Here is a 14,576-nt window from a genome sequence, read left to right as displayed (position 1 = left end):
CCAGTTGCAGAGTGAGAGGAGTGAGCAGTAAAGGGGTCAAGACTGGGCTGTAGAAACTCACAGAAACAGCTGACCTGAAAACAGGGGAGCTCTTGAACAGCATTCTGATAGCTGAGAAACTAACTTAGGACCGACCCAGACCCCCTGAATGAGGGTCACAGTTAGGAGGCCTGGGCAGTTTATGGAACCTCTTGAAGTGGAGATAGGATGTATCCCTGGCACATGAAAGGAATTCAGGACCACATTACACACAGAGAGATACTCTCTTAGCCTAGAGACATGAGAGAGGGCCTAGTCCCTGATCCAAATGATATGACAGACTTTGAAGATTCGCCATGGAATGCCTCACCCTCCCTAAGGAGCAGAAAGGGGATAGAATGGGGTTTAGTGAGGGGGGCATAGAAGAGAAGGGGAGGGTGAGGGAACTGGGACTGACATGCGAAACTTTTCTCAAATAAAAAAAAATTAAAAAAAGAATTATCAAAACACACACACACACAAACACACATACACACACATATATATACATATATATATATATATGAAATAGATTTTTATATGGTATATTATGATTAAGGTTTCCCTACATAACTCCCTTCCTACATAACTCCCTTTCTTTCCATACACTTTCTGCCTCTCCTTAGAAAGCACACAGGCACCTAAGGAATAATAAAACATAAAATAAAACAAAACAAATAAATTGGAATAGAATAAAACAAGCTAACAAAAAGAAGAGCTAAAGAAGAAGCATAAGAAACATATACAGACACAGAAACACATATTTGCACAAGAATTCCATAAAAACACAAAACTAGAAGTCATAATATATACACAAAGGACCTAAAGGTTAAAAGAAAAAAATATCCTGATAACATTATTGGACAAAGAACCCCTAAAGATGGCATTAAGCTTGTTTCATGTTGGCAATCTTCTGCTTGGAATAGAGACTTTACTTAAAAGTGTTTTGTTTCCCCAGTGATACTCCCTTGAAGAAAAATTATTTTCCATTTGCAAATGACTATCCTTTAGAGACAGCATCGGGGTTATGAATGAGGACTTGTGTCCATTCTCCTTTCAGCTCTAGGATCCCATCTGGTGCTCACTTGTGCAGGCCCGATGCATGTTGCCACAGTCCCTGTGAGTTCATATATATGCCAGCCCTTTTTGTATATAGAAATCCTTGATTCCTTGGTGTTCTCCATGCCTCTGGCTCTTAGTCTTTTTCCACTTCTTCCACAGAGTTATCGGAGCCCTGATGGGAGGGATTTGATGGAGACATTCCTTTTAAGGTTGAGTGCCCATGGTCTCTCACTCTCTACATAGGTCTGGGTGGTGATCTCTTTGTCTTTTCCCATTCTTGGCAGACAACTTTTTTGGTGACGGCTGAGCAAGGCATTGATCTATGGGTAGAACAGAATGTCATGAGGGGCCATTTTATTACTATGTAGTATTTAGTTTTCCCCTAGGACACTGGTCTATCTGATCTGAGTTCTTGGCCACCCAAACATCACTGGATACAGGTTCGATCTCATGGAAATGGCATTATGACAAATCAGACATTGGTTGAGTACTCCCATGGGTTTTGTGCCACTATTGCAACAGCATATCTTGCAGGAAAGTAACCATTGCACAAGGAAGGGATTTTAGGTAAGTTAGAGTTTACTTTTCTCCTCTAGTAAAGTGTACCTCCCAGTACTGTGAACATTAGTCCATATGGCTAATAAGGTTCTAGGTAGGCACCAGATTGACTTCACTGTGTTCACTGAGTTTTGTAGATGTTGTCTTTAATAATAATGCTTTACCATCAGTTTGTGGAAAGCCACTAATAGCTTTTGTATGGTGACTCATAAGGGATTCCTTCAACCAACAACTCAATTAGATGCAACCCATTTCTGATATGGAAAAGTTTATTTAGTGGCAAGGGGTGTTCATTTGGGGCTCCATCTCTCCCATTATTTGGAAATTTCATTTAGATGACACATAAGGAAGTTTTTACTATATTAGGTTTCCATATAACCTCTCAAATGGCCACTCTATTAATATTATCTTAAACATTGCTTTGAGATCAACATGATCTTTGCCATATTTACTTTAAGTAATCACTTTTTCTTTTTCCCTTTCATCCACCTTGATTGTTTAATGCTTTAAAAACTCAAGTTATATGATAGTCTCTGTCACTAAGATTTAGTAAAGTGTCCCTTGCTCTAAATATCATTCTATGTTAATCCCTGGCTCAAAGGGAGATAATCCATATAGAAACTCAAAAACTCTACCACTTACATATCAGCATGTTACCTGAACTCTTACAAAAGTTGTAGCTTTTACAGGTACAGAGGAATTGTGAGATCCTGAGCTCCCAATTCATATTTAAACATATATAAAAGTCATCCACTCTCAGCTCTAATGAACTGAAGAAACAACCACAGCATCTTCCATACCACATAGTATAAGGATATTATATTCTACAATATTTGTAGTGCACTAGAAAATGAAGAAACCTAAAGATATCCCTAGAAAGCATCACTTAATGTCTCTAACATTCCCATCCATATATGATAGATCCCATATCCATGACTTTGGGTAAATTTTTAAATTTCAACAGGCTTTGAAGATGTAATTAAGTTGGACAAATTTTCCTCTCCCATTCAATGTTTTTCAAACTAAAATCAATCTATTTTCTTTCATCAGTTTGTTTCCAAAATATTTCAAATATATGGGTGATAAAGCAACTTGTTTATGGACCTGGGTATTCAGTAGAAGTTGGGGCTTAATGCAGCCAGAAACATAATTTGAATTGAGTGGTCCCAGTCATTGTAATGGATGGAATTCAAACTGTTGAGATATTTTCCCCTGGTTTAATCACTCTCAAATGTTGGTCACCTAGAAATAATAAAATGTTTAAAAATTAAAGATGAAAGTAGCTTCTGAGTTTGAGATGTAAATAATTCTTATTTTACTTCTTTCCAATTAACATTTTAGCTATTTAATTTTATGAGTTAGAGAGTCCACAGTGAGCCATTATAGAATATGTCTAATGGTACCTCTTGGTGCTCATGTGTGAAGTTGCTTCATTTAGTTTGGTTATTTGACAAGGAAGTTCACATTTGCTTAGCAGAAAACTCACTTTCTCTATTGTTTCATGTAGCAGATTTTTATATTTATCTGTTCTGATTTTATTTTAATCTCTGTCTCCACATTAAAGTAAACAAGCATTTGGAGTTAAGTGAAATAACCTCCAGTAAAGTCATGAGAGGAGATAAATTGTGAGGTTTAATTAGAGGATCAGGTCCTGTTTAAAATTTTTTGTGTGATAAACATTAGAATACACTTTGAAATTCTATATTATAATTTTTAAGAGCATTGGAAAAGAAGAATCTGGGCTATATTTTATGGCCCGTATCTACAATTCTAGAAGATTTCCATTCCTTTTGTATATTTACTCAAACTTAGGCATCAGCTCTCACTTGCTATGTGATGGGAAAACAAATGACCTTTGTGAGTACAAACATGGTCTTGGTATGAGTGGCGCAGAAAAGACTCCTCTGGGTTTGCTCCTACTATCGCATTGCCTGGCTGAGCTAAAACCAGAGAGGTTTACAAAGGATCAGCGTCACAGTGGAAGGAGTGAAAACTGAGCTTGTAAAGGGTTCTTGAGAAAGGATGAATAAAGAAAAGGGGACTCCACAAGTAAGCACTGGATAGTTTTGGATGGCTTCAAAGCAAAGTAACTGGGGATAGGATGGTGGAGGGCTAGACGTCTCACTTATGTATTTCTGAAGACTGAAATGCCAAGGGGACAGTTCCATGAAGGAGAGGAAGAGATACAAGTGTTAGCAGTGAGCTTGCTGCTGTGCTAAAGGAGATGCCATTGGTAGGAATCAAGACATGAATTTCACTTGCAGAATGGCTGGTGTTACTAGTGTATATGGGCACAAAGTACTTGTGACTAGATGCATTGAGCCCCTACTAGTGCACTGACTGCTGCTGTTTTGGTGAATATTCACCTAATTGAATATACATTTTTGACAGCTCTGGAACTTTACAGAGATGGTGAGCAGCAGAACATAGATATAGACATAAGAACATTAAAGTGACATGGATTTAGCTTAAGCTAGGAATGGGTAATTATAGCTACCAAACACATCACAATGTGCAGAATGTGTGACAAATAACATGGAAATGTGTCTAACCTGTTTGGATGCATGATGTGTACCAATGATGAAGAGAATCATTCATGAAAATGAAACAATGTTGAACTTATTATGGGAAATGAGACTTTAGGTATGAACATTGTTCTCCCAGCTCTGAGACCTTTCAGCGGACATGCATGGCTGATAAGTAAGATGTAGCCAAAGGGTCAGCCTGGAGCCAGTCAGACATAAGAAGACAGGTGATGTCACAAACTCCTATGTAAGGGAATGGACCCTATCCCCAATTTTTCCCAGTACAGGACAACCAGTGAGGGCCTACTACACAAAGATGGCTCAATAGGCTTATGGAATTGCCTCAAGATGATGAATACTAATGTTATCATATGTGATGGCATTTGTAAAATTCCATTTTTTTCTATGATGAATCTTATTTTAAAAAAACTCTATGCCTTTGATGACGTAGAGTTTATTGTGATTCATATTGGAAAAAAGGACACTGTTGAAAATGGCAAGACAGTTGAGACAGCTGTTCATACTGTTTCGACGATCAAGAAACTGTAGGATAAAATGTTGTTGCTGGAATCCCCTTTTCCTTGTCATTGCATCTGAGGTATAGCCCAGGGAGCACTGCTACCCACATTAAGGCAACTCTTTACCACTGAGGTAGCCATATAAAGAATCTTTCTGAGAGCAGTCTCCCAAATTACTCATATTATGTTGCCAGACTATACTAGGTGTCACAACTTTAATCACTGGAATGCATGATAAATTGAAGCAGAAAACATCATATCCTAACTGCAAACAATAAAAATATTTCACAGGAAAAAAGGAAGCAATAGCTACCACACAGTGTAAACAGAAAATAGAAAAGTTCTGCATCATAGCCTCACAGGTTATTCTTAATCCATTCAATTCAATGGTGAATATAAAAAAATTATTATGTGTTGTTTTAGCTAAATAAGGCAATGTGCGTCCCTTGTTTTGCGCAACTTTGCTTTTTAAAAGATACAGGTGAAATAACTAGTGTGATTTGACATTATTTATCATAACATATTAATAGAAGTTTTGCTTGCTTTCTTTTTATTGTTTCAGGAAACTACTGAATTCAATTCAATGAGCAGCTGTTTTCTGCAGAGAAACCTGAGACTTCATTGATTCTGACAACTATCTGTAATGTTCCACTGTATAAAGATAGCATCTAGTATTATATAGAAAGCCATGGGCAAGCAAAGATGGCAATTAACAATTTAAAAGCAGTTATCTAGATTGGTTGGAAGAAACATTAGCTAAACACACAAGAAATATTTCATGGGTCATTTACTTAGTTTCCCACGAGCTGTACAACACTGCGGCTCTGTTTGACATTCACATAATACAGAATATTGCCAATGAATCATATGCAAACAGTACTAAATATAAGAGACTATGCAATAAGGTGACACATGCTCCAGTTTCATACATACATACATACATACATATAAAATTGAGACACGTAGAAGATCTGATAGTGATGGATGGGTTTTACAGTGTCGTGTGGCTACTTCTATGAAGTGTCATTAAGGGACCTGCTGAGTCCAAGAAAGCCATTACCAACCCAAGTCAGATATATAGATTTGCCTAAGAATGTCAAAACTATTATAAGAATAAAAAAATAATGTTTTGATTTGATGTAAGCACAGCTCCATAGGCTTTTCCTATGTTTATAATTTATAAGAACCAAAAGAATTGTCAGAGAGACCATGGATGTCATAAGAAATTCACATCACTCTTCATGGATCAGAAATGGCTCTGGTGATTTACAACATAACTTGAACCACAGTCATGACCTAAAAATGATGGAAATAATGCCCATATACTTGGGTTAATCATTGTTGCAATGAGGCTATTAGCTAATGATGGGTGAGAGTAATGGTATCCTCAACTTAGATTCCAGACATTGCTTCTTCCTGCCCCCTAGCAGTGTGTGGCCTTGGGGATGATGTGCTGCACTATATAGGAGGTGGAAAGTTAACTGGAGACTGAACTTTGGTGAAACAGCTTTCCTGAATCAGCGGCCAAGCTGTGGTGGGACTCCGCAGAGATGCAGCTGTCTTTGACTCAACCACGTTCCTGTAAGTAGCTCTTCTCCAAACTTCCACCAGTTGACCTTAATCATTGCATTATTGTACAAAGCTGATTTGAACAGTTATTTTCCCCATATATGAAGTGAATAGATATTTGTTAATACATGACCCACAGAAATAAAACAGTTAAAGTTGAGAAGGACTTTCTAATCATTTTTCTAGATCGTAGCTATATAACACCTCTTAGACCAGTGGTTCTTGGAGGGGAGCCTTCCTTCCAAGGAGACATATAGGAGTATCTTGAGATGTTTCACATCATCATAGTTGACCTAAGGTAGAAAAGAAGCATTTTATGTGTCTAGTAGTATAAAGTTGTATACCTATACAACTCTGAAATACGAATAAAGTTCCAGAACATGGAATTATCAAATTCACAAAATCAAAATTTCAGAAATTGAGACTTTTAACTGTAATGCATATAGGTAGAATTTATAACAATTACAGAAGGAAAAAGTAACATAAACTGATTCCTATGTCTCTGTTATGAGTTGCTTGACTGGAATGATGTATTCATATTTTATCCTGGGGACAAGTCAATGAGGATAACAAATGGAGTCATAAAAGGAAAATACTATTTCATCATGCATAAAAGCTGTGCAACTTTATACAAGAGCAAATAGCAGAACAGAAAGGGGAATTGGAAACACAATTCTCTACCCTTGAAGCTATTGGCAATTGATGAGAGGAGATACGATTTTTTTTTTTTTTTTTTTTTTTGCAATGTTTAGGCCCTTGTAATTTGAGCACGCTCCAATAGAAGACTGTATATCAAATAATATTTGGGTAGCACAAATTGATATTAAATATTGTTTTTCTAGTAACACAAAGTTGTGTGAGTGAGTAAGTTTTATGTTTGTGGACCTGGGTAGAATTGCAGAACAAGAAGTGAACATCAAAACATAAAAATTCTCAAAGAACAGAAAATGGGGTACAATTGGTTTTTTTGTTTGTTTGTTTGTTTTTGTTTTTTGATATTATATATTTAAATTTGAAACAAACTTGCTTTACATATCAATCCCAGTTCCCTCACACTTCCATCATACCCTATCCTCCCCACCAACCCCCCAACATTTCCTTTCTGTTCCCCAGGGAGGGTAATGCCTTCCATGGTGAGTCTTCAAAGTCTCATATCATTTGGAACAGCATCCAGGCCCTTCCCCATGTGTCTATGCAGAGAGAGTGCCCCTCTTTGTGGGATGGGCTCCCAAAGTCCATTCATATACTAGGGATAAATAGTGATCCATTACTATAGGCCCCATAGACTTCCAAGTCCTCCTGAGACTCTTATTCAGGGAGTATGGGTCGGTCCTATGCTGATTTCCCAGCTATCAGACTGGAGTCCATGAGCTTCCCCTTGTTCAGGTCGGCAGTTTCTGTGGGTTTCTCCAGTCTGGTCTTGACCCCTTTGCTCATCACTCCTTCCTTTCTGCAACTGGATTCCAGGAGTTCAGCTCAGTGTTTAGCTGTGGGTTTCTGCTTCTGCTTCCATCAGCTACTAAATTAAGGCTCTAAGGTGGCATATAAGGTAGTTATTAATCTCATTATCAGGGAAGGGCATTTAAGGTAGCCTCTCCAGTGTTGCTTAGATTGTTAGCTTGGGTCATCCTTGTAGGTCTCTGGACATTTCCCTGATGCCAAATTTCTCTTAAAACTTAGAATGGCTCCCTCTATTATGGTGTCTCTTTTCTTGCTCTATTCTTACCCCAACCAAACAATTATTACAGAAAACAATCAGAAATTCACTAGACATTAAATGGTCTGAACAGAAAGGCCTGTACATCCTTCCTTGACTTAAATTAATATCCAAATGTTTTATATTGCAGAGTACTCTTGAGTGTAATTTTTAAAGTGTAATAGGGACATTCATGATTTAAAATAATAATCTGAGAAAATGTGATTACTTGGACTAGTTTTCTCATTAGAAGCTATCTATTACACCTACCATGTTTAAAAAAAAACAGTTTCTTCAAAGGAGGCCACTATGACCATATAAGGCTTCCTTGACAGGATGGCTTTTGATAACCCTGAGGAATATATCTCAGAGTGCCGCCTCTTCTTCTTTAACAGGGACATTGCTTCTACTATTGTCCAACCTGCTCCTGTGGGACAATGTGGCATCAGTAACCATGTGTGCAATGAAGAATGGTCACTGCTTTTTGTCCTTGAAAAAAATGTTTCATATGGCAGGCAAACAGTCTCGTGAAGCCAGTGAAATAATTTCAGGAATATTCACTGATTTTGTAAGTATCGCATGAATTTCTGGCTTCTTAACCAATCAAGCCTCCTTCACAATGGTTGAGATACTGTATAACCTGAAGCAAAACAAACCATAATCTAAATCTCAAACAAGCATTCCTTCTCAAAGGATAAGAATACAGTAGCTACTGAACTGTGGAGCCAGTAAGGGGGCAGTTGCAAGAAAGGTAGACTCTGAGCTGAAATACTATTATTTTAACATTTAGCTACATAACTAAACATATGCAAGGCATAACAAAAGAAATGTTTCTCTTTTCCTTCATCTAGTGGGCTATTCGTTACTCCCATTCTTTTATTTATTTATTTATTTACTTGTTTGTATTACCTTTTAATGAAGATAGATGTTTTTTCTCAAATACAGTTTCCTCTCCCCCTATTCTTCCTAGAGCTTCCCCAAGTGCCCCATTCTAGATACACTCCATTTGTATCTCCCATTAGAAGAAAAAAAGGCTCTTTAGGGACAGTAATAAAATAAAATAAATAAAAACAAAACTAGTACATAAGAATCAAACAAATAAATAAACCACTAAGGAGAAGGCTCAAGAAACAAAGACCCCTTGTTCATACACTCTGGAATCCCATAAAAACATGAAACTGGAAGCAATAATATATACATAAATGACCTGATATAGATCCACACAGGCCCTATGTACCCTGTCTCAATCTCTGTGAGTTCATAAGTGTGTAAATTATGTTGATTTGGGGACCTTGGTTTCTTGATGTCTTCCTTCCCCTTTGGCTCTTAGATTCTTTCTATCTCCTCTTCTTCATGGTTCCCTGGCCTCTGAGTAGAGGGATTTGATGGAAAATTTTAGTTTAGGTCTTAGTGGTCCAAGGTGTCTTACTCTCTGCATATGTTTGGCTCTGGCTTTCTGTATTTTGTCTTCTGTAGGAGGCGGCTTCTCTGATGATGGCTGAATGAAACACTGATTCATTATGAGTCATTTTATTTTTACATTTTTCTTTGGTTTGTTTGTTTGTTTTTGTTTTTTGAAAGTAACATTTAGTTTTACCCTACGTCCAGTATTAGGTTCTTGTTGACCCATATACAGTGTTGAGTATGGGTTTGACCTCTCCTGGGGTGGGTATTAAGTCAAATCAGGTATTGCTTGTTTATGTCCGCAAGCTTTGTGACACTGTTGCCATAGGATACATTACAGTTAGGATACCATTGTTTATCAAAACATTTGTGGCTGAGCTGATCTTTGTTTCTCTTTTGATAGTGTACAAAGTTCCTTCCTGTTCCAAAGATATTAGAATACAGGGGTGAAGGTCTATGGAGGCACCAGCTCAACTTATTCATGTTCAATGAGTTCTATAGATGTTGTCTTCAGCAATGGAGCCGAGACATTTTGGGGGGAAAAATACAGCCTATGTTGTTTGGTGGTTTCTAACCCATTTGGCCTACAACTCAATTACATGTAATCCAATACTGGTATTAGACTCTTCATTTGGTGACAAGAGGTGACCAGATGGGGATCTGTCTCCACCATTATTTGATGTTTTCATCAACTCCATATATATATATATATATATGTATGTATGTATGTATGTATATATATATATATATATATATATATATGAAGTTTGTACTATATAAGTTTTCATGCTACTCTTAAATCGTCTTTAATTTTAGCTATCTATTCCCATATCTCCTTCCTCTCCCCTTCTCCATTTTCCATCCCCACTTGATTCTACCAATCTAGCCCCTCCATTTCTATTCAACACTACAGATTTATAATAAAGGAAATTTCATTGTAGTGACTTGTAATAAGTAAATAGAGTTAAATACACTGGGGCAAAGTCAAAGAGACCAAGAAAATTAATAACTGCTCTTCATATTCCCAAATGTTATGAGCTATTTTTAAAGAATTAAAAAATATTTGATTTGCTAACAAGGAGGTATGGCAGATGTATACAGGACAATTGTTTAGGTCTTTGTGATGAAGGCACTTTGAAAACTGTGTGTTAGATGTTCTACCTCAGTCAGTTAAGCCATAATAAATGACTTTTTTTTACATCAATGGGCATTGAGAAATCAGTTCAATACTTGCAAAGCCTATTATTCTTACTGTTCATTTTACATCCTATTGATTATGTCATTTACTTTTCCTGATGGGGTCACCACCAAGATCATCATAAACAAATTTTGAAACTATCAAATAACTCTCTAATAGTAGTTTTAAATAATAGATATTACAATTAATAAAGATATAGGGGTACATATAACAAATAGTTAAATATTGATTAATATACAACAGCAAAATAAATTTCCATTTCAGTTGGCACAAGGCTTATATTTCCTAGTACATTCTGTGTGGGGTTTAAGGCTTATTTCATCACAACCAGCACAATAGTATTCTGCATCCTAATGAAGTAGGTGAATATTCTTATGTAGGTGCCAAGGTATTTGCACAAAATGTTATATATTATGGTATAGCATTTTTTTTACAAGCGGCACATAAAACAATGGTAATTAGAAGCATTGCTCATTTTAACATCTGCTTGACAAATCACAACTTCTAGAATGACTGCAAATAGTGAAGAGGATGTGGGAAATTTGAAAATTAGATGAATTTAAACTAACACTACAGATCAAACTTAAAACATTAAAAATCTCCCCAGGGATGAGCCCCTAACTTGCTATACAATACCAAATAATATATACATGGATAGCACTAAACTGTCTCTTGGGTTGAATGTGTATATGCCTCTCTCTCTCTCTCTTTCTTTCTCTCTCTCTCTCATCATATCTCTCACTCCCTCTCTCTCTTTCTCTCTCTCTCTTCTCTCTCTCTCTCTCTCTCTCTCTCTCTCTCTCTGTGTGTGTGTGTGTGTGTGTGTGTGTAGATGTAACAACCATGATCAAACAAAAATACACCAAACATTAAGAGAAAGAGAGGAATGATAAGAAGAGTTAGAGACAGGAGACATGGGAAGGGTTGGAGAGAAGAAAAGGAAGAGGAAAACATGAAATTGTACTTTAATTAAAATAGTTCTCAAAGCCCATTTGTTTAATATGCTAGCTTCAGTTTTTAGTACTTTCAATGCAATTCTGCTCATTTACTCCTTTCTCAATTTCCACTCTCAACTGAATATTTTGCCAATTCAGAAAAAGCACTATGTTGAAGTCCATAGGCTCCAGAAAACAGTCCCCAACAAATGCCACACTTCTTCCATCCCCCTTCCAAAGAACAAGGAACAAGCCTGGAAAGCAGGGGTGAGTCCTTACTCCATGTATTTCTAAACAAAACTTTTGAAATAGTATACTGGATATATAATACTGTAAACAGTATTGTAATAGACATGATAATCAAATCTCCAGGAAAATGGAAACAGAATATACAAAAAAGGGAAAAAATACACTGTACAGTTGGTGAACTGTAAGTAATGTCTGAGAAGTAGTATTTTCATATATATGTATAAATTGTTTATGTTGAGGACCTTTTCCTTGCCCATTAATGGGACTCTTCGTATTATTCTGTTAGGGTTTTTAAACTGCCATTGACATTCAAGAATAAAGATGTATTGATGCAGACTTAGACATTGCCAATACAGTTGTATTGATCCTGTGTTAGTAATGGACTCTGCACTTACAAACCAGTTCACCATCTCTTTTTGGTTTCTAAGTATTTTCTGTTTCTGATTTTGTGTTAAATCTTCATTATCCTTACCTGTGTCATGCCTATAAGTCAGCTAAAGGAAGGAGTACAATATATATTGTGTGGTGCTCACTAATGTGCAGCCTTACAACTATGTGATTACACATCTACACTCATGGTCCTCTATTCATTATTTTTATTTTCTCTCACTATCAACTTCCTACATAAATCATCACAATATGATTTAGATTAAATATTATCATACAGCCTTATACATCTCTACAGTTAGAATATTTCCTCTGTGTTCTGCTTATAGGCAAATACTTTCTGTATCTCTATAATTCTTATTAAAATCAAAGTGAAATAATGAAGGAATGTGAAAAACATCAAAGTGAATAAAGAGAATATGCTTTATGAGAGTCAACTCTTTTCTAAAAACTTCATAAAGCGCTCTACTGGCATTTCTGAATTTAATTTACTCTAAAATTCTGTATCACAATGCCATTTTACACTTCTACAGTTGGTATCATCTGCAAAAGGTTGTTTAAAATACATATTTGAGTAACAAAAGGGAAGTTTTGATTACCCTTTTGAAGAAAAACTGCCTGAAACTAACTATTTTGTTTTGATTATTCTAATATAATTGTTCAAATGTGCTTACTTAGAAAAATGACTTACTGAAATCAGTGGACATTCTTTTGACTTCCTGGAACACTCCCCTGCAACACCTAGAGGATCTATTTACCTTGAAAGATGTCCCTGCTGTTGTCATTTCCAAAGTAAAAACAATGAAGGAAAAGGATGCTGGACTGGTGGAGGGTATTAAGACCCTTTACAACTTGGTAAGCTGTTCCCATATACTTCTCTTTGCCTTTCTTCTCATAAATAAGGTGACAAGAACAAGGATAATTGTGTTTTGAAGCATTTTGATTTGCAAAAAAAAAATAAAAAATAATAACATAAATTTTAAAATTAAAATAAAAAACAAATACTTTGGCATACAAATATCTAAATGGCACACTATTATGTGAATGCTGACAATTCCAACCTTCTGTGGTGAGTTTTATCGAGATCCTCACATACCATGGCTCTCAGAAGAAAAAAAATCATATATGTTCGTCATTTTCATTTGTACAGTAGCATCTTTGGTTAAAAAAAAAGACACTTAAGTACTTGAACTGTTATTTTTAGCACCATCATCCCTTGACTATTTGCATTTTAAACCATCAAGTATAAAACTTGTTGCATCTCAGGTAAATGTATACACATTATATAAAGGATTGATTTGGCTGAAAATAAAATATATTTTGTTAGAAAAAATGTATTTTCAATAAATGAAAAAAATGACAATATAAGTAATAAAGGAAAAGACAAACACTGTTGAGGACATGTAACATTCCCTAAAATGGCATGGTGAACATTTATTCTTTCATTGCCCTTTCCTCAAATCCATGTCTAAAGTCAAGTGATTTACTGAGTAGTCATCCCTCAACTTCTGTAAGACTGTAATTGATCAGATAAAAATTACAAACACCAAATCTTTTATTTGCCTTGTCCCACAACAATAAAAATTTATACATTTAGCTGCTTTTGGCAATTCTAACTTTTTACAAATTGTCACTAAGAATCTAGATGGGATATGCACCAAAATACTTAAATATAACTCAAATATGACTCAAAGTCATAACTTTGACTATGATTTTGATGATCAGCTTGGAAATGGAGAAACGGTGAACTACCCTGCCTGGACTGGAAAGGCATCCTTGAAGTCAGACAATGAAGATGCTCGCATTTTGGCTTTTTATGACATGATCAGCTGCCTGAACAGTGACTTTAAGAAGATTAAAATTTATCTCAACATTCTGAAGTGGAAAATTTATAGATTGAAAAATTACTAAGCCTTCTTCCATCTGATCTTCTTCTGAAATATGTGGCATCCTTCAAACATTTTATCTTTTGAATTTTGTTATTGTTGTCTCATTAAAAAATTAAAACTGGCAGTTTCCTTTGTACCTGGTTTCTACTTGATACCAAATATCACCCATATCAAGACATCTCTTTCGGTATCCTCCGCCCCTATCCAATCCCTAACTTGATTCCTCACATTACCATCTCCACTTGCTCCACTAATCTGCAAGGATTACCTCAGCTAGGAGTCCTAGCACTAGTGGAGAGGAAGCATGAACTGGCCCACTCCTATAATCATGTTGGTGAGTAGCCCAATTCCCATCAGTGAGCCTTCATCTGATGGAAACATATGTAGAGTTTCACAACTTAGCACGGGGCTGGGCTTGGGAAATCCCATTATAGAGAGGGAGGGCTTTAAGCTCCATGGGGGTAAAATGTCATCACAAGGGAACCCACATAATCAACTATTCTGGGCTCATAGCTCTTATAGTCTGGACCAACAGCTAGGGACCCTGCATGAGACCAACCTACACCCT

At 36.3% G+C, this 14,576-nt stretch overlaps 1 protein-coding gene across 1 annotated transcript; it reads left to right on the top strand.

Annotated features, from left to right (window-relative positions):
* Positions 1-6,231: 6,231 nt before the first annotated feature.
* On the top strand, positions 6,232-14,030 carry LOC127229105 (prolactin-2C5). Its single transcript, XM_051194108.1, has 5 exons — positions 6,232-6,262; positions 8,342-8,514; positions 11,643-11,750; positions 12,798-12,974; positions 13,845-14,030. Exons 1-5 carry the CDS (start codon positions 6,232-6,234, stop codon positions 14,028-14,030), a joined length of 675 nt encoding a protein of 224 aa, XP_051050065.1.
* Positions 14,031-14,576: the final 546 nt, after the last annotated feature.

The sequence above is a fragment of the Phodopus roborovskii genome, unplaced genomic scaffold (genome assembly GCF_943737965.1).
Source record: "Phodopus roborovskii unplaced genomic scaffold, PHOROB, whole genome shotgun sequence".
NCBI lineage: Eukaryota > Metazoa > Chordata > Mammalia > Rodentia > Cricetidae > Phodopus > Phodopus roborovskii.
Note: the sequence above shows the minus strand (reverse complement) of the source record. Positions and strands in the feature narration are given on the sequence as shown.